Source organism: Cololabis saira, chromosome 5 (genome assembly GCF_033807715.1).
Source record: "Cololabis saira isolate AMF1-May2022 chromosome 5, fColSai1.1, whole genome shotgun sequence".
Lineage (NCBI taxonomy): Eukaryota > Metazoa > Chordata > Actinopteri > Beloniformes > Belonidae > Cololabis > Cololabis saira.
The window spans coordinates 23,394,499-23,420,238 of NC_084591.1; the positions used below are offsets into that span (position 1 = coordinate 23,394,499).

General features: G+C 37.9%; 1 protein-coding gene across 1 annotated transcript in view; it reads left to right on the plus strand.

Annotated features, from left to right (window-relative positions):
• The first annotated feature begins 116 nt into the window (after positions 1-116).
• vps9d1 (VPS9 domain containing 1) overlaps positions 117-25,740 on the plus strand; it is a 37,522-nt gene continuing 11,898 nt past the window's right edge. Inside the window, exons 1-15 of the mRNA XM_061721282.1 lie at positions 117-237; positions 1,265-1,337; positions 2,261-2,458; positions 2,639-2,804; positions 5,154-5,265; positions 10,656-10,718; positions 11,043-11,095; positions 12,459-12,546; positions 13,025-13,107; positions 14,233-14,381; positions 15,972-16,340; positions 16,437-16,566; positions 18,479-18,684; positions 20,278-20,362; positions 23,417-23,521. Coding sequence (XP_061577266.1) covers positions 145-237; positions 1,265-1,337; positions 2,261-2,458; positions 2,639-2,804; positions 5,154-5,265; positions 10,656-10,718; positions 11,043-11,095; positions 12,459-12,546; positions 13,025-13,107; positions 14,233-14,381; positions 15,972-16,340; positions 16,437-16,566; positions 18,479-18,684; positions 20,278-20,362; positions 23,417-23,521 — 1,973 coding nt within the window. The 5' untranslated portion in view covers positions 117-144. The remainder of the gene's footprint in view (positions 238-1,264; positions 1,338-2,260; positions 2,459-2,638; positions 2,805-5,153; positions 5,266-10,655; positions 10,719-11,042; positions 11,096-12,458; positions 12,547-13,024; positions 13,108-14,232; positions 14,382-15,971; positions 16,341-16,436; positions 16,567-18,478; positions 18,685-20,277; positions 20,363-23,416; positions 23,522-25,740) is intronic.

The window sequence follows — 25,740 nt, forward strand, 5'->3', positions numbered from 1 at the left end:
AGTGCTGCTTTAAAGTCCCTCTATATTTTCGCTTTTTTCATAAATCCGTTTCTCTGACAGAATTCAAAATAACCAGTAGGGGGCGCTGTGGAGCTTTGTTGGGCAACACGGAGAGGGAGAGCAGAAGAAGAGGCGAGGAGCACCATGGCTGCTGTTGACAGTGGGCTGAAGCCCCTCCAAAACGCCATGAAAATGGCCAAAGTAGCAATACAGCTAGACGGAGGGAACAAACACAAGGTAGTGAGCTACTCGCTTGAACAGACAGCATAACCCGGGGGTTTAACCCGACCAGAGCCGTGAGCAGAGGCGGAACCTGCCACTGCAGCTAGCTGTAGATGACACGTATCCTCAGTAAACACCTGAGTCAAGCTGCGTATAAACACCCCCTTACTGTGTATTATGGTTCTCTTTCTGAAATTTCTCTTTTCATTAAATGCACACAATTAAATGCTGTGTTTACTTACTGCATGACCCGTTTAAAAACGTGTGTGTTTTTATGTTTAGCTCTAGCTACGTTTGAAGGCACGGGAGCTTTCTCTAATGTTTCAAATTATGCCTTTGTAGAAAAAAGTAAAATTCTGTCTTCAGATAGCGTGTTTGATCAAGTTTAGCAGCTTGTTTGGTAATCTCCCAGGAGTTGATGGTTCTCCTCAGCTGTCAGCTCTGGAGTAACCATGGTAACGGCGGCGGAGCTTTAAACTTTGCTACTCCCATTTCTGTATTAAATACCTTATTTACATCTTCATAAAAGCGACTACTCTTGGCACTTTTTTTGGGGGGGGGTCCAGTAGCTTTATGTGATGTATCAGCTGTGGTCTGTGCTCTTTGATTTCAGATGATTGAACATGTTTATAGTACCACTATGAGGAATTCAGCTCAAACAGTCCCTTTCCCTTTCCTGGTAGTGAGAGTTGTAGTGTACCCAAACAAGTGTTTTTCCTCATGTATGATTCTGAAGTACTGTAATGAAGAAGATTTATCACATCAGTCATTAACCATATCAAATACTATGAATATCTATTATGCAAACACGTATCTGATCTAATATTGCTAGTGATGCTTGACTAATGTTACTGCTTTAAACAGTGTTTACGAAAAGTAAATCATCACAGTAATAATAATAAGGCATATTTTATCCATAAATATCAAAGATATTTAGACTTCTCAATGTAATGGTCATACATATACTGTAATGTATAACAATTTCTTTGTGAATTGTATAATGTTTAATAGTTATTTATTGAGCTTACTTGTCTCTCTGCAGGATGCTTACTGTCAATACCTGCGTACCATCAGCTACATATCTCAGGCACTTTTGGAAGAAGCTGGGCCCGCAAGTAAGAGCTGAGCAGTGGCAAGCATTAGGAGTGATTTGGACATATTCTGAGAAGTTGTGCAAATTGGCTGTGATGTTTTTTTATTAAATGCATTAAATGTGTAATTTTTGTTCTGAATTCTTCCTTTTTGAGGCAACACAGTTGCCTCAGAACTAGAGGGGTTCTGGTTCTCATGATTTTTCTCTGAGCACTCTGGCTTGCTCCCACAGTTTAAAAAACATACAAGTTAAGTTGCCCATAGGTGTGAGTGGAAACAAAATTAGAAACCAATGAGCAGTATTTAACTCTTGCCGTTATGTAAAGAGCTGGGATAAGCTCCAGCAGACCCCTGTGTCTTTGTACAGGATTAAGCAGGTATAGGAAATGGTTAGATAAACATTATTTATGTATTTATTGTAGCCTAACCATACCAAACAGCTAAATGTGATTATTATCTTGCCTCATTTGCTAAATAGCTATGGGATAAAACAACATAATTATGGTTGTATTGGCTTTGGGAAAATAGAGAAATTTGACTTTTACCCCACATTTTATGTGAGAGAAGGCTTACACACAATGACTTTGAAAATCTGTAATGTATGCCAAGATAAATACTTTTGAGGTCTAAACATGTGGCAACAAATGAATCCATGAAGGAGATCAGATTTTCCTGAAGGTTACCAGCAGCACGTCTTGCCCACTTAATTAATCATTCCAATCAGATTTAAACTAATCAACTTCAATACAATGAATTGTTATTCGTGAAATTGATCAGATCTGAAACATCCTTTTGTGATGACCCGTGTAAAGTAGACATGCTTTATATTGATCAGCCAGGGGTGGCTTTTCTTAAAAATAGATAAACAGATAGATAAAACTAATAAATGAATAAAAAAAAAATAGAAGAAGTAATTTATTATGAATTACTCTCTTTCTGGTTCCAGACGAGAAGGAGATGGTGGCAGTTGAAACGGAGCGAATGTTGAGGCTAGCCGAGCAGTGTCTGGAGCGGGTCAAATCATTTATAGGAAAGCACTTTGACCCTCCCGACCTTCCCGCCTCTGATTCTTCTTCTGCTTCACCTGGCCTATCAGAGCCCAATCAGACTCCTGTCCTCCCTACTGTCACTACTGCAAACACTGGTGAGTACGTTCCCCTTTAATCAGGGACATCTCTTTTATAAACACACCAGTCAATCAATGCTAAGTCCTACCCTGCTCCAGGAGACACAAATCAAAACTGTCAAATGTATTTGCCTCGTGATCATGCCCTTTAAGTTAATCACTATTTGTTTTCTCTTTGTTTCACTTCTGCTGTCACAGTCACTACAGCTGATACTCCTATTGATGCACAGACTAAAGCAGCCAGTCCAACAAAGACCGGTCACCGCAGGGTGTTGTCAGATGGTGCCGGGGAGCTCTCCCCTTTTCTGCCTCCCGAAGTCTTTCAGAGATTACAAACAGTGACTTCACAGGACACAAGCAAAAAGTAAGGTCCAGTGTCTGCCATGGAGTCTAGACAATGCTTTGTTTAATGATAGGCTTCATCTGAAGTTGGTTACAAAACAAACATATGCACATATTTCTTTGGAAACAAAGGGACAGTGTTTACTACTACTACTACTACTACTACTACTACTACTACTACTGCATTTAGCAGATGCTTTTATCCAAAGCGACTTACATCTGAGAGAACAACACAAGCAAGAAATCCCATGAGGGAACAGCATTGATAAGCATGTTTCAAAGTGAAAAGTCAAACAGATTTTTACAACCAGTGTTTCATTAAAAATAATTGTCAAAGTTTCAAACCTGCAGCTAGAATAAAGTATTAATAAGATTTCAGAGGTTGCAAAAAGGCTTCCACTAAAATATTCATATTTGTCCAAATGACTGACTAAGGACAATATTTACATTTAAAAAAAAAATAAATGTCATACTAGCAGCTGCATAAATATTAGATTTACTCTAAGATTCATTGTATTTCTGATTAATTTACTGTTTACTGATGACAAACCCCTCGCTCACACTTACGCGTTGATGTCCGTTTTCATTGGCATCAAGGCAAGACAAGTTTGTTTCTATAGCACAAATTCAACAACAAGGTGATTCAAAGTGCTTTACAAAGACATTAAAACATAAGCATCGCCGCCAGCTGAACTGTGTGTCTGTTACGTCACATTGTAAGTATGGCTTCTGTCAGAAGTTGAGAAAAGTTAAACTCTTCAGGTTGTCACTTTAGCATCAGCTAATCATATTGCAACTACACAGCCTAGTGCTGTGTAATCAAACAGTACTTGGATATGGGACTGTGGCAAATCACCCAGCTTTCTTGTGTACCTAGCGGTAAGAAATTTGAGGTGTTAGCATGTGACAACCCAAAGCATTAGACATTGCCGTTCTGCAAAACCGAATCTTTTTGTGTTAAAATCAACCTAAGAAACCTTCACACAAAATATGTCTTTGCATGTGTTGTTGTCAATGTCTAAAGGAGCAACATTTTCGGTTTCCCAAAGAACAATATCCTACATTATTCTTAACTTGAGGATTTATAAAACCACCTACACACGTCTTTGCTTGGGTATATCGGGGTATGAGAGGTCTTGGTCAATTTTTAGTAGGAATGAGATTGGGACTTCCTTTAAGGAAGCTGTAGAACCTAACAACAATGACAGCTATCACTGTGGCAATATACAAATCAGGTGTTTGTACAAATCCAGATTTTTTTTTTCTGTCTCTGCCCATAAGAAAAATCTTCTGGTCTTATAAAAGGAATATTCAGTTACGTAACTACAATATACAAAAGGGTCTGGGGATAAAACTAGACACTGACACCATGCCTTCAATCAAACTTGGTGAGGGCAGCATTGTTCTCTGGAATTGTTTTTCTGTGATAGAAACTAGGAAATTAGTCAGTATAGTTGAACGATGAAAGCAGAAAAGCAAACCTGAGTGCAGAGTTCTCAAGGTCTCAGTTTTGAGGATTTATTTTTTCACCCAAGGCATGTTGACACATAGGAGAAACTTTAGAGAAACTAAAAAAAAAAAAAAAAATGTGTGGACCCAGACCATTTCTGACGAGAACTGGAAATGGTTGGCCTTTTGATGCTCCTCCAAACGGGGTGACCTGAACATTTCTGCAGAGCAGTGGATGACGCAAAGGAAGAATTTTCTAAATGTATTCTTAAGTATTCTTAGGAAGGCTTCAGGCTGCTATTTGCTGGTGTTTGAACAGAGTACTAAGTGCAGGGCGTAGACACTGATATAGATAGAATATTTTAGTTTTTTCTTCACAAAATAATAAAACACTCAAACATTTTTAAGAGAAAATGGAAAAAAAAAATATTTTGAAATCAAATTTGTAATTGGATTAGATGTGCAAAAAAACTGCTTTACTTCCATTTGAACACAATAGCATGACTTTTATTTTATTGTGTATAGGTATTGATCATATTTTATTTATGTTTTATCATTTCATTTAAGAATTGTTTACCTTACAATTTTATTTTACATTATTTGCTCTGTTTTTATGCTTCAATTGTGCTTTATTAGATATTTTATTAGATATATTAGATATTTATTAGTTATTTTTGATTTGGAGATTTTTAATTTGCTTTTGCCTGTACAACACTTTGGTCAACTGAGGTTGTTTTCAATGTGCTACAGAAACAAACATGACTTGACTGATATTCAATTGTTACCCTTCTGCAAAGCAGATGTCTAGATTGCTGATATTTCTTAGTTTTTCATAAATACAGAGAGAGTTTGGCTTTTATGTGCCATCATTATTCTTTAGGTAAAATGCTGTTTAATTAGTTGTTTTTTTTTTCAAATTCAGGGAGCTGACACCTATTGAAGAAGCATCACGTTTGAACCAGAAATTGAAAGCCAATTATGAAGCCCGTCTGGCAAGACTCGCTCCTGGTCAGGCCTACCAGAAGACGTCTTTAGTAAGTTTGGAGTGTTTACATAACAGGGTGACATAGATAACGGGGATTAGACACAGATGCAGACACTCATGGTTTAGTTGTCTTTTATCACATTCACTATTGATTGAAACCAAAGACCTGCTGGAGGTTTACTGACCAAATTCTCCTTTGCACAGCTGAGCAGTAGAAATGTCTGAGTGGGTTATTGATGGATGTGTTGCAGGAAAGTTATTTTGAGGTCTACAGAATTATTCACATGTTGTTTCATCAATTACCTTCTTACACAGCTGATAAACAAAAATACTTTGTGAATACTACATCCACAATAGAGTTGGCATCATAAAAATATATGTATTTCTGAGCCTTACATTTAACTAACAACTCGAAAGGGATATTAGTTAAATACCTCAATGCAAGCATGCATGTTTAGGTAGACTTATGCACAGCTCTTTTCAGAATATGAGCCTTGACATTGCAGCGGCAGGAAAGTTTGGCTGAAGCATTGGATTATTGTATCCGACTACACCTAGTTACTGCAGCTCAAGTGTGAAAACAGCTTGTGGATATAGTAAATACATTAAATTGACATGCATATTGAAAATTGTTCATAAATATTGCACAGTTACGATTTTGAGTTTTGATTCAGAAATCTTTATTGTTGCCATTTTTTTTATGGCGACATACAAAATAAGCACCTGTAATTAGGATGTCACAAAGAAAGATGGCACAAAAGACAGACAGAAATTGACAGAAACTTGGCCATGTATTAAAAATAGCTTATTGAATTATCAGTAATCGGTGAACCACATGGAGAGCTCAGAAAACATTTGCTGTGACATGCTCAGCTGAACCAGAGTTGCACAATATAGAGTGTCTCTTCTGATAAGAATGGGTTGTGCTCCAGACAAGATTGCAAACAAAGGGGAGGTGTTGACATATCTTTTCTTTATTTTTGAAAGAGCACTGCCTTAACTACGTCTGTGTATGATGGAAAAATATCCCAAGGATCTGTTTATAAAGATATATAAAGATACAAGTATTCATGTTTAGTACAAATATAATATCTGCTGTGGTGGAGTATTTCTGTCACCACTGTGCTTGTAGTATAATACTGTGGTACTGTAAGTAAAAGCCACATCTGACCAATGAGAACCAGTTTACCAATGAGAGGCAGATGACCGACTCCTGGGACATGCAGCAGTGGTAGGCCAAAACATCCAGCTGAACCATATGGATCTTGTTTTTAAATTTAGTCATGGACCTTAAGCAAAACAGTATCTCTGATATGGTGAAGGTTGGTAGTCTTGCACTTTGGCTCCAGTACACAAAGAGGGCTACACAATCCTTCTTTTAGGGACTACTGGTTTGTCTTTTCAAAACTGGAACCACTGGATCTACTTATGTTATTTTGCTCTCTGTGGTTTCTTTGGCAACATTTTCTATCTCTTCAACTGTAAAGCTGGTTGTTGTGCTCTCTCCTTTATTTTCTTTATATGGGGGGGTGGATCGGTTTTACATCTGTTTGGAAAGCAGAACTTAGAGAGCTCACTGCTCTTCTTTTGTTGCATATTTTTCATCAACTGTTGCATATTTTCTGACATTTCTTCTGCACTTTCTATGCCAGCTTGATGTTAATGTTAATTAAAGTGGTAATGAATATATTAATTAATGTAATACAATGCGTAAAATGCTTACGATATACACTAAAGTGACAATTTAGGATCATTCTTCCAACAAACACACAGAGCAGAATACAATCCTGTTCAAAATCTTAAGACCATCTAAGAAAATTTCAGGAATTTGCATTTTGCACTGCTGGATCTTAAGAAGGTTCTAAGTAGAGTTTCAAAATGCAAAAAGAAGAAGTGGAAGCAAGAGAAAAACAAATTAACATGTAAATGTTTAAGATCATAGCCTTTAAAAGACAAAATCTGTGCAAAAACTTGGATTCTGGAAAATTTGGAAGCACTGTAATCAAAAAAACCTACTGTCTTTGAACGTGGTAGCATTGCTCAGCTGCATGAGCAATGCCTCTCACAACGTGCCATCGCTGCTGAGGTTGTACACGGTAAGATTAGTAATTTAGAATTTTTTAAAAGATCCTGAGCAACAAGCATGGGACATTCAAAGGGGGACAAAAGTTTTATTCTCCGATGAGAAAAAAATTAACCTTGATAGTCCTGATGGCTTCCAACATTACCGGCATGACAAGGAGATGTCACCTGAGATGTTCTCTCCGTAGCACAGTGGAGGGGGTGAACAATGGAGCTTTAAGTTGTGCAGGGGCGTCAAACAGCAGCTGGAGGTGGAGATGTTGCAGCGGACATCCCTCATGACTGAGGGCCCTCGTCTCTGTGGTGATGACTGGGTTTTTCAGGACAATGCTGAGTGTTTTTGTGTTTTTTTTTGTGCTATGGACTTAAAATTTTGATCAGCTGATGAACAGCCCATTTCAGTTAAATTGTTGTTTTCAATAAATTGTCTGCTCAAAATTTTTGGTCTCTTGCTCCCATTTCTTCTTTTTGCATTTGGAAGTCCGACTTGGAACCTTCTTAAGATCCAGCAGTGCAAATGCATATTCTTGCAATTACTTAAATGGTCTTAAGATTTTGATCAGGAGTGTATATCTGATGTTTTCCTGTTGAATATGTTATTGGTAACCCCCATGACTATTAATGTGTTGTCTTCTCAAATTAATTATTGACTTTGAAGAAGGATTACAATAATGTTAGCATGTGTCATGTCTGAGAAGTGAGAACCACATTCGATTATGCAACAAAAGCAGTATTTCAAAGATGTAACTCAATGTTGATAACTTTCTTACACCATTACTTTAACTTGATAAAAAATTCCTTCTGGGATACACTGACTTTCAAGTCTAAAAAAGTTTTATTTTAGTTGTGTCCTTCATAAAATGCCCGGAGCAAGAACACATCCAAGAGTTTTGACTTACTGATTTCATGTGCACTACGAATTGGAACAATATTTTGGCTGTGACTGATAACATTACATCACATTTAGCAGATGTTTATATCCAAAGAGACTTGCAACAAAGGAATATACAGTATGGATCTGGAACAGTAATGTCATATTTGTTAGGATATCAACAAATATGGAGGGGGGGGCACGGTGGTGCAGCCGGTAGTGCAGCCCGGTGGGTTCAATTCCCGCCGGGGACGCTGTGAGCGCCTGTTATCCCCCCATGACTTCAGCACCCACACCCTGGGTGGGATTGACAGGATTGACTTTCTGTGTGGAGTTTGCGTAAAGAGGAGAATTGAGCTCAGTGCCGGGCAGAGGGAGAGCAATGTCCAGGACTGACTTAGGCAGGAGCACTGAGTGAAAAACGGAAAAAATCAGAAATAAAAATATTTCCAATAAAAAAGTTGCAAAAACGAAAATGGACGTGGTTTTTGGGGTTCATTTTGAGGGTGCAACAAATACAATCAAGTGCTTGGGAAATTAAAGTGGGAGTGCAGTTCACGATAGAGGGTGTTCTTGGAAGTGGAGAATTTGTTACACCTTCTTGAACCTAGAGAGGGACGACTCTGTTCTTGGGACCACTGGTAACTGGTCCCACCACTGAGGAACGACGTACAACAGTCTCAACTGAGATCGCTTTGTGTGAGGAGAGAGCAATGGCAGTCTATGTTCTTGTGAAGAGTACAGTGCTAGTGAAGGGGTTGAGCCTTTATGACTGAATTCGTATAGGCAGGTGCAGATCCCGAGATCACCTTCTGACAGTTCAGATATCCACAAAAGCGCATATAAAGACAAAAAAAGCTCAGCCATACATAGTATTTTGGATATAATGTTACATTAAAACTGAGAAACCTGATTACCCATCTTAGTGTGATATTAGTATGAGGAAAGTATAACATTCCTTACAATGTGCAGTCTATATTGTTGTGGAAAAGATAATGCTCTCAGCCACTAGGATCCTAACCAGCAGAGTAAGTTAAAAATAAAAAAACTAAGTGAATAAACTGTTTATCATATTCAAAGTTTGTATCGTATTGAGTTTTTCAAAACTTTGAAAGCCCTTATTCAGATTTATGAAACAGAATATAGGTTTACATGATGAGCAAAGCCAGGATACATAGAGTAAATGAATGAATAAATAAGTGACTAAATGAAGGAATTATTTTGAAATAAAATGGACGAAAGCCTAAATAAGCGACTTCCTGTGCTTTTATTTTGAATTTGGGTCTTTTTCCGGTGCCGTTCAGGTTTTGCTTTAGACCAGTCTGCGGTCTTTGCAGATGGATAAGTCCAGCGGAGTGAAGCTGAAGACATTTAAAATATATTCTTGTCTTTAACTCAAGATAAAATCGGGCTAAGAAGCAGCGATTTCTCTTAGAAAAACATTCCTTAGTAAGAGAAAAAAAATGGTAAGCGACATATCACAACTTTTTTTTGGTGCACAAAAATATTTTTTACTAATACACTGTTATGTTGGAGATTTTTATTGTATTTTCTAATTATGTTAACTTATCATTCAGCTGCGGAAAATGTTTCGGCATCAATTTGAGTTCCGCCCGTATTGGAAAAAAGTAAAGACATTTGTAAAGGTAAAGTGTTGTCGGCAACTTTGTTTGGTAATTAACGCCAGGTACGTTGTTCTCCTTCAACGCTCTCAGTAATCTTTCAAACATGAAAACACGTCAACTACATTACTGAAACGCTGGGTTGTGTCTGAGTGGCTGGATATGAATAAAATATATTTGATTTAAAAAGAAAAAAAATCTAAGATGAAATCCTTGACTAATAGAGCAACAAATAATATCTAAGGGATGTTTGTCAGTTAAATGAGTCACTGAATTGATTGTATTTTATATTCATGTATGTAAGCTGTATTTATACACCTATTGACAATACAATGATAATGTGTGAGATGTGATCTTTTGGAGCTTGTCATGTAATTTTACTTTCACGGTCACCACTTCTTTTATGCCTACCAAATACGAAATGTATCAGAGATGAATTTTCTGTTTTTCTGGTTGGGTTGTTCACATCTGCCATCTGGGATCTGGGATATACACATTTTCAGAGTCACTGAAAAGTAGTAAACTTGCTAGATTTTCCAGATCTGGTTAAGTTTGCATTTTATAGTTTCTCCGGGCAACTTGGATGACAATGGGACTACTACCTGAGTTGCATCTTAGGACTGCTCTGGGACTTTGGTGGAGGGTGTTTAATGAGCTGTATTGCAAGCCTTGTGATTGTCAATGTTTCTTTCAAAAAATAAAATAAAAATGTAATAAAATCTATTTTTTTAAAAGGACTCTGCCCCTTTTTTTGTCTTATTTTTACAAAGCATTTGCAATGTAACAGTTATTTTGTAGTTGTTCAAAATCTGCAGGTGCATATGTATTAGTAATTTCTTTCTTTTTTTTCCCCCTTCCATGCAGACTCTCTCTCTCCAGCGGCAGATGATGGAGAACCTCATCATAGCCAAAGCTAGGCAGGATGCTGTATCTTTTGGCAGCTTGTAAGTTCTTGTGAATTGTTGAAAGGCTTTTGTCATTGTTGCTTTTACTGGTAAAGGCTGGATTCAACCCCCCCAAGAGAGCAAGTTAAGGATGCTGCATTTTTCAAGATCGTAGTGGACCTGGATCTTAGCTGGTAAACCTAGTTTGACAACTCATAAACTTGTTTTTAAAAGTTGTGATATATGCGATCAATATTAATATGTTTAAATGGTCAAATGTTTTTTTTAATATTGAAGTATAAACATCAATTGTATTTGATCAGTTTGCATTTGTGACGCATGGAAGTTCCCTTAATATCCACACTAGCTTCAACGAAAGATGGAGGAGAGAAGACTAAGACTACAGGAGGAAGCCAACAGGTACACAATAGTTCTGTTGATATAAGGAATTAGGTTAAAATTCAATTCAAGTGGTGACTAAAGCTACGTTCACACTGCAGCTCAGTTCCGATTAAAACAAAAAAAAAACGTCTTAATTTATTAATTTTCTTGTTCATATCAGTTTTTTTTCAAGTTTTTTTTTTTTATAAACAATGGTCTGAATGGCACAATCCAATTTTCTACCTATTTATTTTATTTTCTTCAAATCGGATCCAGGCCACTTTCATATGGTGATCCTAAGTTGAATACATATTCGATCTGTGCCTAAAACTGCAGTCGGAACGGTCTTGTTGCATTTCATCTGACTTTGACGTACGTCATCCACACATACCTCTGTACAGTGGTAGCAGCCACTGCTGCACAAAAGGCCATCATTTAAATTTGTGCTGTTCTTTTTCTCATACCCCTCCTTTCCTTCAACAGTTGGGCATGATCTTGTTTGTTTTCCTGTGGACATGCGTGTCATTTCAGGACCGCGTACTGCTTACACACAAAAAAATCCGATCTGAGCACTCAGACCTCTGTTTGTCTTGCCTGAATATAATCTGCTTTTCTGGTTACTTAAGTTTACCGTATAAGGTGAAGGTATGGAGCTTTGTCACATCACAGGTCTTGTGTCATTGAATGGTTAAGTCTGTCCAGTCTCTCCAGAGGCATTACTGCTTATCGTATTTGGATGTTCCTTGCCTCAAGGCAGTTTGTTTCTCTACCTTAAATCTTGAAGGGATATTATTGGGCTTAAGTGCATCTAAAATGCCCGCAACAGTCTTTTATCTGTTTGTTCTCCTAAGCTCTAAAGGTAAACCAGCTTGCTCTCTACAGGCATGTAGTCTGTTTTGTGAATCACATTTTAAGAATAAACACTCAAGTTTAACCCCAAAAAATGCTTATTAATTGCAAATGGCAGTAAAAATATGTTTGAATTATTATAACAAAAGTCAGGAATTGATGTGTCTGTCCTTTTCATGTCTGAACAGAATATATATTTAAATAACTTGCTCTTATTTACTCAAAATGATCTGGCCTTCTTATATTCATTGACTTGGTGTTTTGTTTTTCTCTAGTTACATTTATTAGTTTCCTGACTGTAATTTGCAAATTATTTATACAAGTAACTGCAACTACTGATTATATAAAACTTAGACCAAAAATACTTTGTGAACTGTAGTGATTGTAACTGTCAATATTAATCAGAAAAGGGGCATTTTCCAACACTTAAACCCCCCCAAATTTAATATTGTGGTTTTGCACTGAGGACAAAACAACAAGGTTCATAAGTATTGCATGTCTTCCTACAGATATACATATTCATAAGTCTTTACCTCTGTCTTTATCACACCAGGAGGTTTGCAGCATCTGGTGCAATGACTGCTGAGGAGCAAGAGCAGCGTCTTCTGTATACAAATGTTTTGGAATATGAGCAAGACCATGTAAGTGGGAGAAAACGCCTATAAAGCTAGAATAAATGATTTTTCTGGATGACATCACATCTATTGATGTTTTGAAAACATTAACAAAAAGAGAAAGATCGCTCTTCCCTCTCCTTTCTCCCTTTTCGCTTCCTGAAAAAACACACCCCCCATCATGAGCACAACAAATGGTTAGACTTTGGGATTTAGCTTTAATATACATTTTAAATCTCCTCCACTAAGTTAGAAAGGGAATAAAAATGTCATAAATCTGGCACACCTGACCAGCATACTGGGCTTATTTAATGTTTTAACATGTTTTTTAAAACCAGCTGAACCCTACATCCACTATAAGGAAAACAATCTCACCTTTTGACTTCATTTTTATATTTATCAAAGTTTGATTTTATTTTTTAATATTAATTGGCACATTTTGTTCTCAATAACACACTTTTGTCTCTCTTTCTCTCTGTGTGTGCACGTGCACAAACGCCTTTAGGATTGGCCCAGACTGTGGAAAGCCAACATGAAGAAGAATCCTGATGTAACAGTTGTGTCAGATTTGGTCTCTTATCTGCTAAGGTAACTGAATTCATGAGTATTATTTCTTTTAAGGTTTAAAATATAAGATTCATGCTTTTCCTGTACTGAAGTCAATGAAACAATTCTAGATTAAATAGGATTTTCCTCAACAGAGGTATACCAGAGGCAGGAAGAAATGCACAGATGATTCAACTCTAAACTTTATGCTGGCAGATTTTAGATTAGTCGGGTAAAGGAGGCTGCTGATGTGGTTGTGTTATTGTTTTCCAGCACACTTGCAATCTTGCCTTTTGGTTGAGCAGAATTTAAAAAACTGTCTATTGTGGTTAAAAGTCACCCCCAATATTAATTTAGTCAGAATTAAGTTTGAACTACTATACAACAAACTCCACTGATCTTAACCCTTGGTCAGTACAAAAACATAGCACCAAACAAAAAGAATTAGTTTTTGCATGCTGTTTTCACCATGTTGTGTCACTACTTGTAGCAAGACATTTAACATGCGTAGGTCAAATGATTGATATGGATTTTAAGTAGTGTTTTGCCATGGAGTCTCTTACTGTGTCGGTTCCATTTAAGACTTCACTCTCAGACCTGGAAATAACACATAAAAGCATGTGTACCTTGCTCACTATTATAATAACTTAAAAATAAGGAGAGATATATCATTTTTTGGGGAATGAAACTAAGAAGTTTTAGTGCGTTGTGTTGGCCCAGAGGAGAGTCTGAGTTGACTACAAAGACTAAATGTGAAGATGAGCATCATTTAACTTTTTGCTATGGTACTTTCAAACCTGATGCAAGATAACATTTGTAACCTAGAAAAAGTTTCTACTAAGTCTTCACCAGTGTCACTCATGAAAAATATGACGACTGTGGTTGAGCTGAGAGTTTAACCTTCACAAGTGCAGTCAGACCATCTTGTATAATCCTAATATTTAGTTGTGTTGGTGTTTTTCCTCTTTTTACTAAATAAACACGGTCAGGCATCTAGAGAGAATAAGATCTAAGGGGAAAATCTGTAAAAGCTCAAAGGATTGAGCAATGAGGAATATAGTGAATAATTACCGTCTTGTGCTTTCTAACTCATTGACATTTGCGTTCTAACAGGATGCTCATGTCACTACATGAAGGATTCATTAATGTTTTGCACTGTTCCCTCAGCCGGTCAGACCACCCAGTCGTGAAGCTGCTGAGGAAACACCAGTTCAGAATTTACAACAAGCTTTACCCCATCGTAAATAAAAGCCTCGTTCAGAGTCCCGCCTTGCCCCTGAGACCGTCTCGCAGTGTTCACAATCTGCTTCATCCAGGTAAGACTTGGTCCGGTGTTAGTGGGGTGGATTTAAAGGGAAAAAATCAATCTTAATTTTCTGCTAGCTGTTTCTGTTTGAGGATGCCAGCTTATTCATTTAAAGCTATGAATAAAAAAATAACCGAAATATAGCCACCATTACCATTCAAAAGATAAAGTAATGCAACATACTCCCTTTTTTGTATGTCAGATAAATAGCATATATAAGAATCTGGGTGGCTGAACAAACAGATTACTTCCTTGATGTTCACATCAAATGCTTAAAACTAATTTCAGTGAAACTGTGAGAAGTTACTAAAAAATGGTCATCAGAGAATCAAGGTATTATGTAGCCGCCTCTCAGAAAAAGTTTTCCTTTTCTAGTTGCCACTTAAGCAAATTACCTATTTCAGTCCAACTGTTTACTTGATGAGGCCTGTAAGGATTTCCCAGTTTAATAGTTATTTTCAAGTTAGGGTTTTTCACGTCTACAGATTCAACCATTATTCAGAACAGTGTATGTTTTCAGTGAGAAATACCTCGGTCAGCCCCTTCCTCACATTCATATTTTCGTACAAATATGTGCGTATATATTTTAATTCCACATTAGAAAAAGTTGGAGCAATATGTAACATGCACATAAGGAAAAAAAAAAAAAAAAGTACGGTGATTCTTGTAAATACTTTTTGTTGATTCATTTGCTGTTCATTTTTTTTTTTTACATCAACTTTGTTTCAGTCCAGGATGATTTGTTTTTGCTAATTCCTCAGACGGCTCTATTGAGAGTTCACATTATCGATAATGCCATTTTCAATAGCTGATTAAACCACATGGACAAAATTAACCTTATTGTCAAACACCCCAATAGGCATCTACTTTCACAAATGACTCTTAACTTCATTTTGCTGAAAAGAAAGCTTGTCTAGAGGTGGCGTCATCACAGAAGTCAAAGTTGTTTTGGATGGATCATCACACAGTGAAAACATTGTGTTGAGAGCAATTTAAATTCTAAATATCCTTTGGTAAAAATTTATATTTTGGATGATTTTGCCGAATCTCGTTTCCTGACTTGGCATGAGAAATAAGAGAGCTGACACTAAATACTTGCAATTTCAGAGTAAGCGTAAATGTTCTTTAGAAAGTGTTTGTTATGGACACAACAGAATTTTTAAGAATAGAAAACAATATTCTTGTTGGCTGTAAATGTAAACTGATCAAAATTGGACTTGGTCAGTCAGAACAAAACAGTACTAAACAGAATTAGAATAGAAACTTGCATTTAATCCATCTCTACACACAAGTGAAAACCTGTGAGAGAAGGCAGCAAGGGGTTCCACAGAGATCAAAAAGAATTAGATATCTTATTAATCTGGAGGGAAATTCAAAGTATTCAGCAGCTACATACAGTAGATGCTCAAAAAGCAGATTAGTGTCAACAACAGAAAAATTTGGTTCGTAGCATCTAACGTGATAATATTGCAGTGCATTAATGTAAACATGCATGACTGTCCACTCCAAGATGTTTCATTGTATTGTAATTCAATGTAATTTAGCTAATGATGTGATCAAGACTAATTTCTTTTTTATGGAAATGCTGTGGATCATTCAGAGAGCCACAGGAAGCCGATCAGGACGGCGGGTAGTAGTTTTGGTGGCCAGAGCTTCAGCACCGACTCCTCGTTTTCTCCCTCACGGTCTCACGACTTTAACATCAATTATGATGATGATGAGGATGCAGACGAAGAGGAGCATCAAACAGACGCAATAGTGGACCGTGAAAACTCCTTCGAAGATCTGGAAGAGTTCCTCACCCACTTGGACTGCGCTCCGCCCCTCAGCAGCACAGATGACGCTATCTTGGATTCTGATCTGGCCTGTGATCAGGTGATGCAGTCTGAACAAGACATTCAAGAGCTGGAAATAAGAGCACTTAAAGAACACCTGAAGTCTATTGTCAAAGACATCCATATAGCAATTGGTGAGAACAACACTGTCTTATTCAAATTTTAACGGCAACAGCTTCCTGTCATTTATATTAAATGAAGATACTGTTTCTTTTTCATATATGTTTCAGATCAGCTTCTCTCACTGTGCCTGCTCTCCTTCGAGTGTCTGAATACAGCCACCTTCAAGGATTTGTGTCTCGCCAGTATTGAAGAAACTTTCTTCACCCCCTTGTGGACTGCTTTGGTGGCTCTTTTCAGGTAGTGCACTTTATCCGCAAGTAACAACTGGCATGGTAGTGTTGTGATATAGCTGTGCTGTCCCAGCCGCTGTGGACCGCGGCCCCTCTAGTTGATGAACACGGTCCAAGCGAGCACTTTAAAAGCATCGCAGACGCAACCTATATTTCTCTGTTCTGCTGAAACTGCGTGTCAGGTCTGCTTTGGTGTTGAATTGTGGCTAAGCAGCGTTGGTTTACACGCAACAGATATGATGGCATGAAGTCAGACAAGGGAATGCACAGAGAATCTGAGGAACTGTTAAAATAAAAGACCATAAGTGGCTTCCATTCATACAAGGATGCATTGACAGTCAGACATTTGCGTATATTTTTGTGTCCAAACTTAATTTTAATTTATACAGCTGTAGATTTGGGATGTAAAGTGTTTCTTTTTTTTCTTTTTTTAAATCAGCACCACACCGAGTGAGGAGATGCTGACCTGAGTGTTGTAAAAACTGAAAATGATGGCACTGCTTCTGGCTTATGAGGAGAAATTATCCCTTTCTCCTCATACATGAGGATGGAGTGCTGAACAGCATCATGAATAGCTGCTGCCACCATGTGGCAGATGTGGATTACACACATTATCCTCAAGTGCCAGTGTGGATTTGAGAGCTAGTTTGTTCAAATGTATGAAAGTTTTCAAACGCATGTTCCTAAGAAGCTGACTATCTGTACTCTTTAATGATGATTTCTATTACCTAAACAACTAATAACTGGTTTACCCTTCGTGCGCAAGTTTATTATAGCCCCATTTCCACTGAGCAGTTCAGGCTGGGCCGGTCCGGTTGGGTATGTTATTTTGTGTGTCTCCATTATAAAAGGATCCCATGCAACCGTTACCTAACCACATAATTTCTGGGCCTCCCTTCAGTTGTAGGTCAATTGGAAAATGGTACGGTACAGTTTTGATGGACTACTGGCATCACAGGATGAAGTCTTTTGATTGGCGGATAGAAAAACGTCACTGGACAAAAGCAAGCTCAAAACAAAGACTAAGTTGCTGTTCAGTCGACCCCAGAATTTTTCTTCTCTTTTCTGGTGTGTTTTTCTTCGCCGCCCACAACCTTCTCTCATACAGTGCTGCATGTACGTACAAAACGTACAAAGAACCGAAAGCCAAGCATAACAAAAATGACCTGCTGAAGGACCTCGTTGTTGTTTAGAGCGTCATGTTTGTTGTTGTCGCACTAGTATGGCGCCTTGCATAGCTTTATTACATAATTACTTAGTTAAAAAAATAATACAGAAGATGCATCAGTCTGGGGTTGACTGTATTCAGCATGTGTTTTGACAATAAATGGGGGCTACATTGTAAGTGGTGTGAAATGCCACCATATCAGGTCTCATCATTATGGATACTTTGAGACAATGATGCTGCTATTGTTAAGGATAATGCTGTCTTTTTCATCTTCTCAGTGAGTGCTACATAATCTTCCTACTCATGTAAGATGCTGGATTTAATCAGTTGTGCCTCTACCTTTTATTTGTCTTTATATATTTTCTATAATGGACAGCAGTTTGCTTGACACTAACTACTTCCGTTTCGCTGCATGCTTCAGTTTAAGGTACAGAAATGAATTACTCAAGTTGGCTACCTTTAGGTGCCACAGACTATATTTGACTATTGACAAACTTAACAGCTGACAGTGGCACGCCAAACATTACAAACAAAAACCTCTGCCAGGCGACTTATATTATGGGAGAAAGTTTTTTGGGAAAACTATTCACTTTTAACAATGCAAGTGCTGCTTGTCTACCGCTGGTGGAAGAGAACTTGACGGTTAATGAGATGTCACGGAAATCCAGAAGCTCTTGGAAGCGGTGTCGGTAACACAACATAATTTTGCAATTAAAGTCAATTTTCAATATTGCATGTCTTTCTTTGTTAGGGGGGTCCACAGAGAGCGAGAGCAGGCCTTGGAGAAAGGTTTGAGGTTGTACTGCAATGCCTCTCCAGAAGATGTCGGTGTTCCCTTGAAACTGTTTCCACAAGATCCTGGCGTGCTGCAAGGTTCCTACCCCTATGAGTCTGCAGTTCAGGAGCTTAAACTTCTTGTCCAAGACTGCTGTCCACAGAGGAAGCTGGAATGTATAGGTAGGAGAAATTATAATGGTTTTTCAGTATGAGTTTATTTCCCTCTCGCACAGAGGCTTTCCTTCAGGACGCATGACTCCTGGTAAACGGCTACACACCCAGTTTGAGAGCCGGTCTGACCCTTGCTTAGTGTAAAAGTTTGTTTCATTCAGTAATGAAAGGAAACAAAGTGAAAACATAACCTCTTTCAAGAGAGGTAATTTATAAATAATTATAGATAAAAGCAGTGTGAGTATACTGATACAATGGGTTTTTTTTTTGTACTTATCAGCCCTTTTTTTTTCCCCAAATACAATATAAATCACAAAATTGTTGGCATCAGATCATGAGGATGTAATGTTTCCTCTGTAAAGCCTTGCAAGTGGATTTCTCTCCATCGCCAGCATAGGCCTGTCCCCATCATCCCCCTTTTCTTTTTTCATCAAGCAAATTGTATTAAATGTAGCACACCTGAGGTAGTATGTTGCTATAACACCTGAGGTAGTATGTTGCTATAACAGTCCTGCTCATGTGGACACGTGGTTTTTAGCCCTTAACCATGTCCACCCTGCAGAGCAGCACCCTATTGAAAAAAGAAAAAAATGATGCAGTCTTCAATTCAGCATTTCTGTGTTCTTAAAATCCAAAGTGTTGCAAAGATGAATTCCTACCTTTTTAGATAATTTTGTTGGCACCAGAAAAATGATATGAGGTGCTGTTTTGCTATGCAAAATAAACTAGGGATTTCCACTAACTACATCAGAAGATGGGGATCGCCTTCATTGTTCAGATACCACCAGACTGAAGGTCCTGTGGTTATTCTTCAGCAGGGTATCTTACTGCTATAAATCATGTCACCAGCCAGTGGGGGGGGAAACAAAAAAGCAATGTAGTCTTAGACTTAACATGTATTATATGCACAGTGGGTTCATTTTAAAAGCATAACATTTGTTGACAGCACACCAAGGAGGGAGTGAGCACGTGCTGCTGTTCTTGTTTCCATGATGTCTTGGATAAACTGTATTTGGTTGTTAGGATGCAACAAATATCTTCCATCTTTAGCGGGACTGCTTTTACAACCATCCCAGTACAGATGCTGGTGTTTAGTCTTTATGTTGCAGATCCTCCAGTTGATGACTTTTGTTCTCTTAAGATTAATGTACAGCTTGATTTCTGGACTTGTCATTGTTGAAAACCTACCAACCAATCAGAAGACAATGATGATTAAATAATCTTGTTTGGAAGAAGTTATATTACATTTGATATTTTTGGTTCTCATTCTAAAGTAACTACAAACTCTTTGGAGGCGTGATTGGTGCAAAGCTAATGTATGACCTCCCTAGGTAAGACAAAGATGTTATGGAGCCAGGGTTTCAGATCTAGGGTCTCTTGATTGTTTTTGTGTTCTTGCAGGTGGTTCTCTTTTCTTTATATTGTTTTTAAGTTGTCTTTAAAAAAAAAAACTACTATCCATCTCTTCCTATTCATCAATTCCTCAGACCTTGTATCTTGAAGCAAATCACTAACCCCATGACAAAACGATACATTATTTGTTGTGGGAAGCTATATATAAAATATTAGCCAGCTAACATGTTTTTGCTGTGTTTGTTACAGTTAGGACATTGCGCCTCATCTGTGCTTGTGCTGAGAATTACAAGTGTCTGCAAGAAGGAGACTCTACACCCAAAACGGCAGCTATGTGAGTAAATCGTCTACAATAATTTGCGCACTGAGAGACATTGTCATGGTCAGCTTATGAAAATGTGTAAAATACCTCACTGAGGGAATGTTGTTTGAAAAATGTAGTTTTGTAGCAATGAGGCATTGTCCATATCAGTGGAACAGTTTTCTTTTCTATTAATCTTAACCTTTTAATGGGTGACATAATAACAATAATAATGCCTGACATAATTTAATCAAACATTTCCAATTTCGTGTTTAACAATTTCTAAATATTTAATTTCTTATTATGAATACATTAGGTAAGTTTATGTATTTTTTTTCTTTTTTTTTCTTTGTATGAAACTTTTCCCTCTTTATTTATGGGGGTGGTGGAAAGGTCTCAGAAATTCATGTATCAAACATGATAGATCTGGCATTATAGGGGGAAATTCCTCTGCAGTGCATCTCATTTAACTTCAAAATAAATAATTTCCTCATTTACTTCATGTAGATAATGCAGAAGGATAGGCTGTCTTGAGGTTCACTGGAATTATCTGAAAATAATTTAAGCCTCTCAGCCTTTATAGCAACACTGTCAGGTCTCATCAGTGCTCAGTCAGGCCTGGCACAGCAGGGGCTGTTCTTGCTCTATTGCCCTCCTGTAGGGAGCCTCTTACTGGCCAGACTCTAAAGTGGGTCGTCCTGTCTGAGCTTGTGACAAACCCAGGGGCCAACAACAAGGTTTGGGAAAGAGAAAGTGAAGTGATAAACAGTATAATAAAGAGAAAGAAAAATACAATTCCAAATAGGTTGAATCCTAGTCTTACAATAGGAGCATTGTTTGGAGAACCAGTCTTGTTTAATGAGGTATAAAATATTTGTGTTAAACTTATTGGATGATTTTGTAGTTTTGACATTTTTTCATATTATAAAGATCTTTTTTTAAGCCTTTTATTTAGCCCTGAAATTAGTTAAAAGAAGAAAACATTTCAGATATAATTCTTCTTCAAAGAGTCCTCTTTCATATTGTGTACTATTGCCTCCCCTCCAAGTATACTTTTGTCCTGGTTCCTTTCTCTCCTCGGCTAAATTTGCCAATTTTTTGGGGGGGAGACTGAGGCTATGTCTGCTGCTCTATATCTGTCTCCTTGTTTTGGAGTCTGTGTGAAGTGATCAGAAACAACAGAGCAGCAGTGTTGACCGGGGAGCACTCAAACCTTTTTATTCGCAAATGCAGAGATGGTAAAGGATTGTTGTGTATAGTCCAGACAAAAGTCCCAGTAAAATAAACAACTTAGTAACAGTATCATTGAAATAAATGAAGACTGGAAGACACTGGGTGGTTTTTGTTTTGGAAACATGAGGTAAACTTTGGCTAACCATAAAAAGGATCTTAATCACTGATTATTTTGTTTCTGAGACCTGTCCTGTCTGACATTAGTTCTTTAATCATCACTTGCTTAAAGGAATAGAAAAACTATCTGTGTATTTTAACCAAAACATCTCTAACAGGAGTAGGCAGATCAATTACATTTTTATGATGTCAGCCTCTAGCCTATTAAACTAAAATTTGATGAAACATGAATGTTCGCAGTGATCAGCATTTATCTTAAATAATAATAATATAAATTTGACATGTGACCATCACCAATCTGTCAGTACTGGTTTTTCTGTCTTGATTGTGGCTCAGTGTGATGCTTTTTTTAGTCAATCTAAAAATGTCTCTGACTCACAGAAAAGTTGTTCGAGGACTTGTTTTGGAAGTGGGCTTAGTCAAAATGTTCTGCTGATGTTCAAAAAGTGCATTTATGTGTTGACGGTGTGCTCATTTCTGTGACCACACCCTTACTTTTGCTCTTTGTCCTGAAGCAGCTGGAAACTCATTTTACCCATTTCTTGTCTGTATGCTTTTGTCTTCTTTCTTTATTCACTCTCCCTCTGCATTGTTCAATTGGTCAATATATTTCCTCTTTACCCTTTTCAAATTTAAAACTATTCCCAATTATTACTGTATTTTTTTTTAAATTTGTTTAATCTTTTAATAAACTCCAAAACAGGGTAAAACCCAGCATGAGCAGTTTTCCCCCTGAAATCAGTATTTATGCTTGTGACTGGAGTGTATTGTGTCGTTGGAATGCAGATACACAAGTTGCCGTGTGAGAGAATGATGTTTGCAAAAGTGAACTCTTAAGATTATAATTTAGGATTGCAATTGTGTGTGCATGTGAGGTCCAGCTCTCGCGGTTACATGAGCTTATCCACACCTTCCAGAACCAGCAGAAAAAGAGTATCCAGTTGCGTGCAGCCGGGTCAGTCAAGGGCCATCAACCTACCTTCTCACGCAAGCCAAAAAGCCAGCAGTTAGCCCTGCGTGTGAGTCCTGATAAACAAATGGTCACTGTCTGCACACGGGGAAAATTATATCAGGCTATCATCTCCAAAGCTGCAATTTGTCCTCCTAACAGATTGGAGGGAGAGAAAATGGCTTTATCATTTCCAACCCTGAACACGCACCCCATTAAGAGCTACGTCTGATTTTGTTTTTATTCAGTCCCCAGGGAGCACATACCAGAATGCTCTGTAATTGTCAGTTTTTTTTGTTTGTTTTATTTAAAACTTCTGCTCTTATTTATTTCAGGTTTTTTTTTTTTTTTTTTTTTAACTTGGTTTCCGACATAGTTTCACTAGCCCCTTTCACACAGAGATTCCGCAATATTGGTGTAAAGAAGTCCTGCCAATACGCCGCCTTTGTTGGTTCACACAGAACCATACAACGCCGGCATAACGCCGCTCCCGTCTGTAAATTCACACAGCATGCCGGCGTTCCGCAATCAGAGGCGTGACGACAGCGTCAGCGTCTAGTGGCATGCCGGCATGCCGGCTGTGTCATTCACACAGACCCCGTTTCGGCTCTGTGACGGCTCTGTGACTACCTCCGCTGCCGGCTTATTGGTGGGGCCACTTGGCCCCCCCATTCCGCCTCCGTGACTTTCACACAGAACAGCGAGGCGGCTTAAAGGCGCAACGTTCCCGCCTCGAACTGGCTGTGTGAAAGGGGCTATAGATTTCTTTCATTTCTTTCATCTTACAGTGGTGCAGATGATCTGTTGCCCATCCTGTCCTTTGTGGCTATAAAGTGCCAGTGTCCCCAGCTAGTGTCCGAATGTGCTGCTTTGGAGGAGTTCATTCATGAGGGGTGAGTCAACTTCCTATTAAATGTGTATTTTTGCCTTTTTTATTCAAAAATGAATAAGATTTTATTCTAAAATGTTTTTATTCAGTGGTGTCTAATTGGCAAAGACTAAATAACTGGGCCTTGAAATATGCTTTAAACCAGGGGTGTCCAAAGTCGGTCCTCGAGGGCCGGTGTCCTGCATGTTTTAGATATCTCCTTTCTTCAACACACCTGATTCAAATTAACGGTCGTCACCAGCTTGCCATCAAGGTCTGGACAACTCTGTTGGTGACACAGTTACTTTTATCACGGTGTGCTGAAGCAGAGAAACATCTGAAACATGCAGGACACCGGCCCTCGAGGACTGACTTTGGACACCCCTGCTTTAAACCATCCATCCATTTCCGCTTATCTGAGCTTGATACTCATCTTCAGCATGTGATCCTTAAATGCTTCATACTGTTAATAAAAAAAGTTGCTCCTATACTTATATGAAATGGATAAAATGAAAAAATATGAATATAGTACAAAATATTGCTTTTTGCTGGGAACACGTTTTGGTGAGCTTTTTCCTAATGTTGACACTCTATCATGTCATAGAGGGTGAATTTTTCTCATGGTCATAATCTCAAGACAAAAAGCTTATATTTAAAAGTGGAGGTGTATTATAGTGCAGCACAAATTGCGTACATTTTCCATCCCAATGGACCTGTTCTTGCGTCTTACTGAACATTTTTTATTTTGTTTCCAAGATGTCTCGTATTTGAGGATGAAACGTATTTCTGGTTGGGAAGGAAACTTGGCTACTTGTCTCAGTGGATGCAGTTCCTTTTTCTAGGCCAGTAACTTGGCATATACAGTATTATTTTCTTGCAACATGTTGTGGAGGACTGTTTTCTGATGGATTAGCAGAAAGACTGTTGCTGTCTGTTCCAACTCTTGAATGTAATGAATGTTAGTGGCAAGTCTCAAGTAAATTTTGTTTTGTTGACGACTGGCAGCTTTGTACAATTTTAGTGCAAACATTGTGGTTGCAGTGAGCATAGTTGCAGAATCTTTTATGCTTCGCTAAAATGCATTGCATGCAAAAAAGCAATTAATATCACTCATTACCACACAAAGGCCGCCTTGGTTTTTACTATGACTATAACTATGAAGTCAAAACGAATTTGCCAACAGCATCATTAGTTGTTGAATTTCTTGACTGCAGACTTAGTCGACCTTTTTACAGAACTTCCCACATAGCAGGTAATGGGTTAACGTGCATTGTGTTTATTAAACGCGGACGTCCAGCTCTCATCTTTATCATAGTAAGTCGTGCTGATCAGTTTCATTTTGTAAATCTGATTCTGGCTCAAATATGAAAGGATTTGACATGTTTAGATTATTTACAGGAAATGTTGAAATCATGAGAACATGTTATGTTAAAAACACGTGTGTCTGACTGGCAACAGGAGTCGACTGTGTTCATGCGCCTTTAGCTCTGCCCATCACTAAAGCTCCAGAGATGTAACTTATCCCAAACGCATTTCAGTAAAAGCAACTAGTTTCTAGGACACTCTTTCCTTGTGATTCTCTCTTTGTCATTTTGAAATGGGGCTTTTTGAGTTAATGCTGGTTTCAAAACTTTTCTGAGGATACCAGAGATTAAAACTGGATGCCTGAAAATGAGCATTATATGGCAACTTAAGTGCAGAATCTTTATACTTGAATTAACCTATACGACTAAAATGCTGTTTCAGCTTTGGAGCTGAACACATCACCTCCCTTCTCTTTTTTTGTAAACACTGACTTCAGTGCTGACAGCGTCTCAACAACAGAGGAAGAACACCCACACTTTTGCATTCATTGCATTCACCAATTACTCAAAAGATGTCTGGTTTAGTTTTATAATTTCAAAGAAATGTCTGCAAAATACAGTTCTCTAAGAAAAACTTGAATGTACTTAAACTCATACTTATGTTACTGATAAGGTTAAACCACTCAACAATATACGCTTAACTAAACAGCCTTCTTTAGTGAGAAGGATGAGATCTAGCTCTGCTTTATCAGATGAAGTTCGCTTAAGAAAAAAAAAAAAATCTGTGCTCACAGTTTTAATCTTAACTGACTGACTGTGTGTCTGCCAGAATAATCAAGTACAGAAAGAGGTTCAGTATTCGTGCAGTTGGTGTTAATCACGTCTGATGTTAATGGGTGCATAACATTAAGGCTGAATGCATGTTGCCAAAAACTAGAAA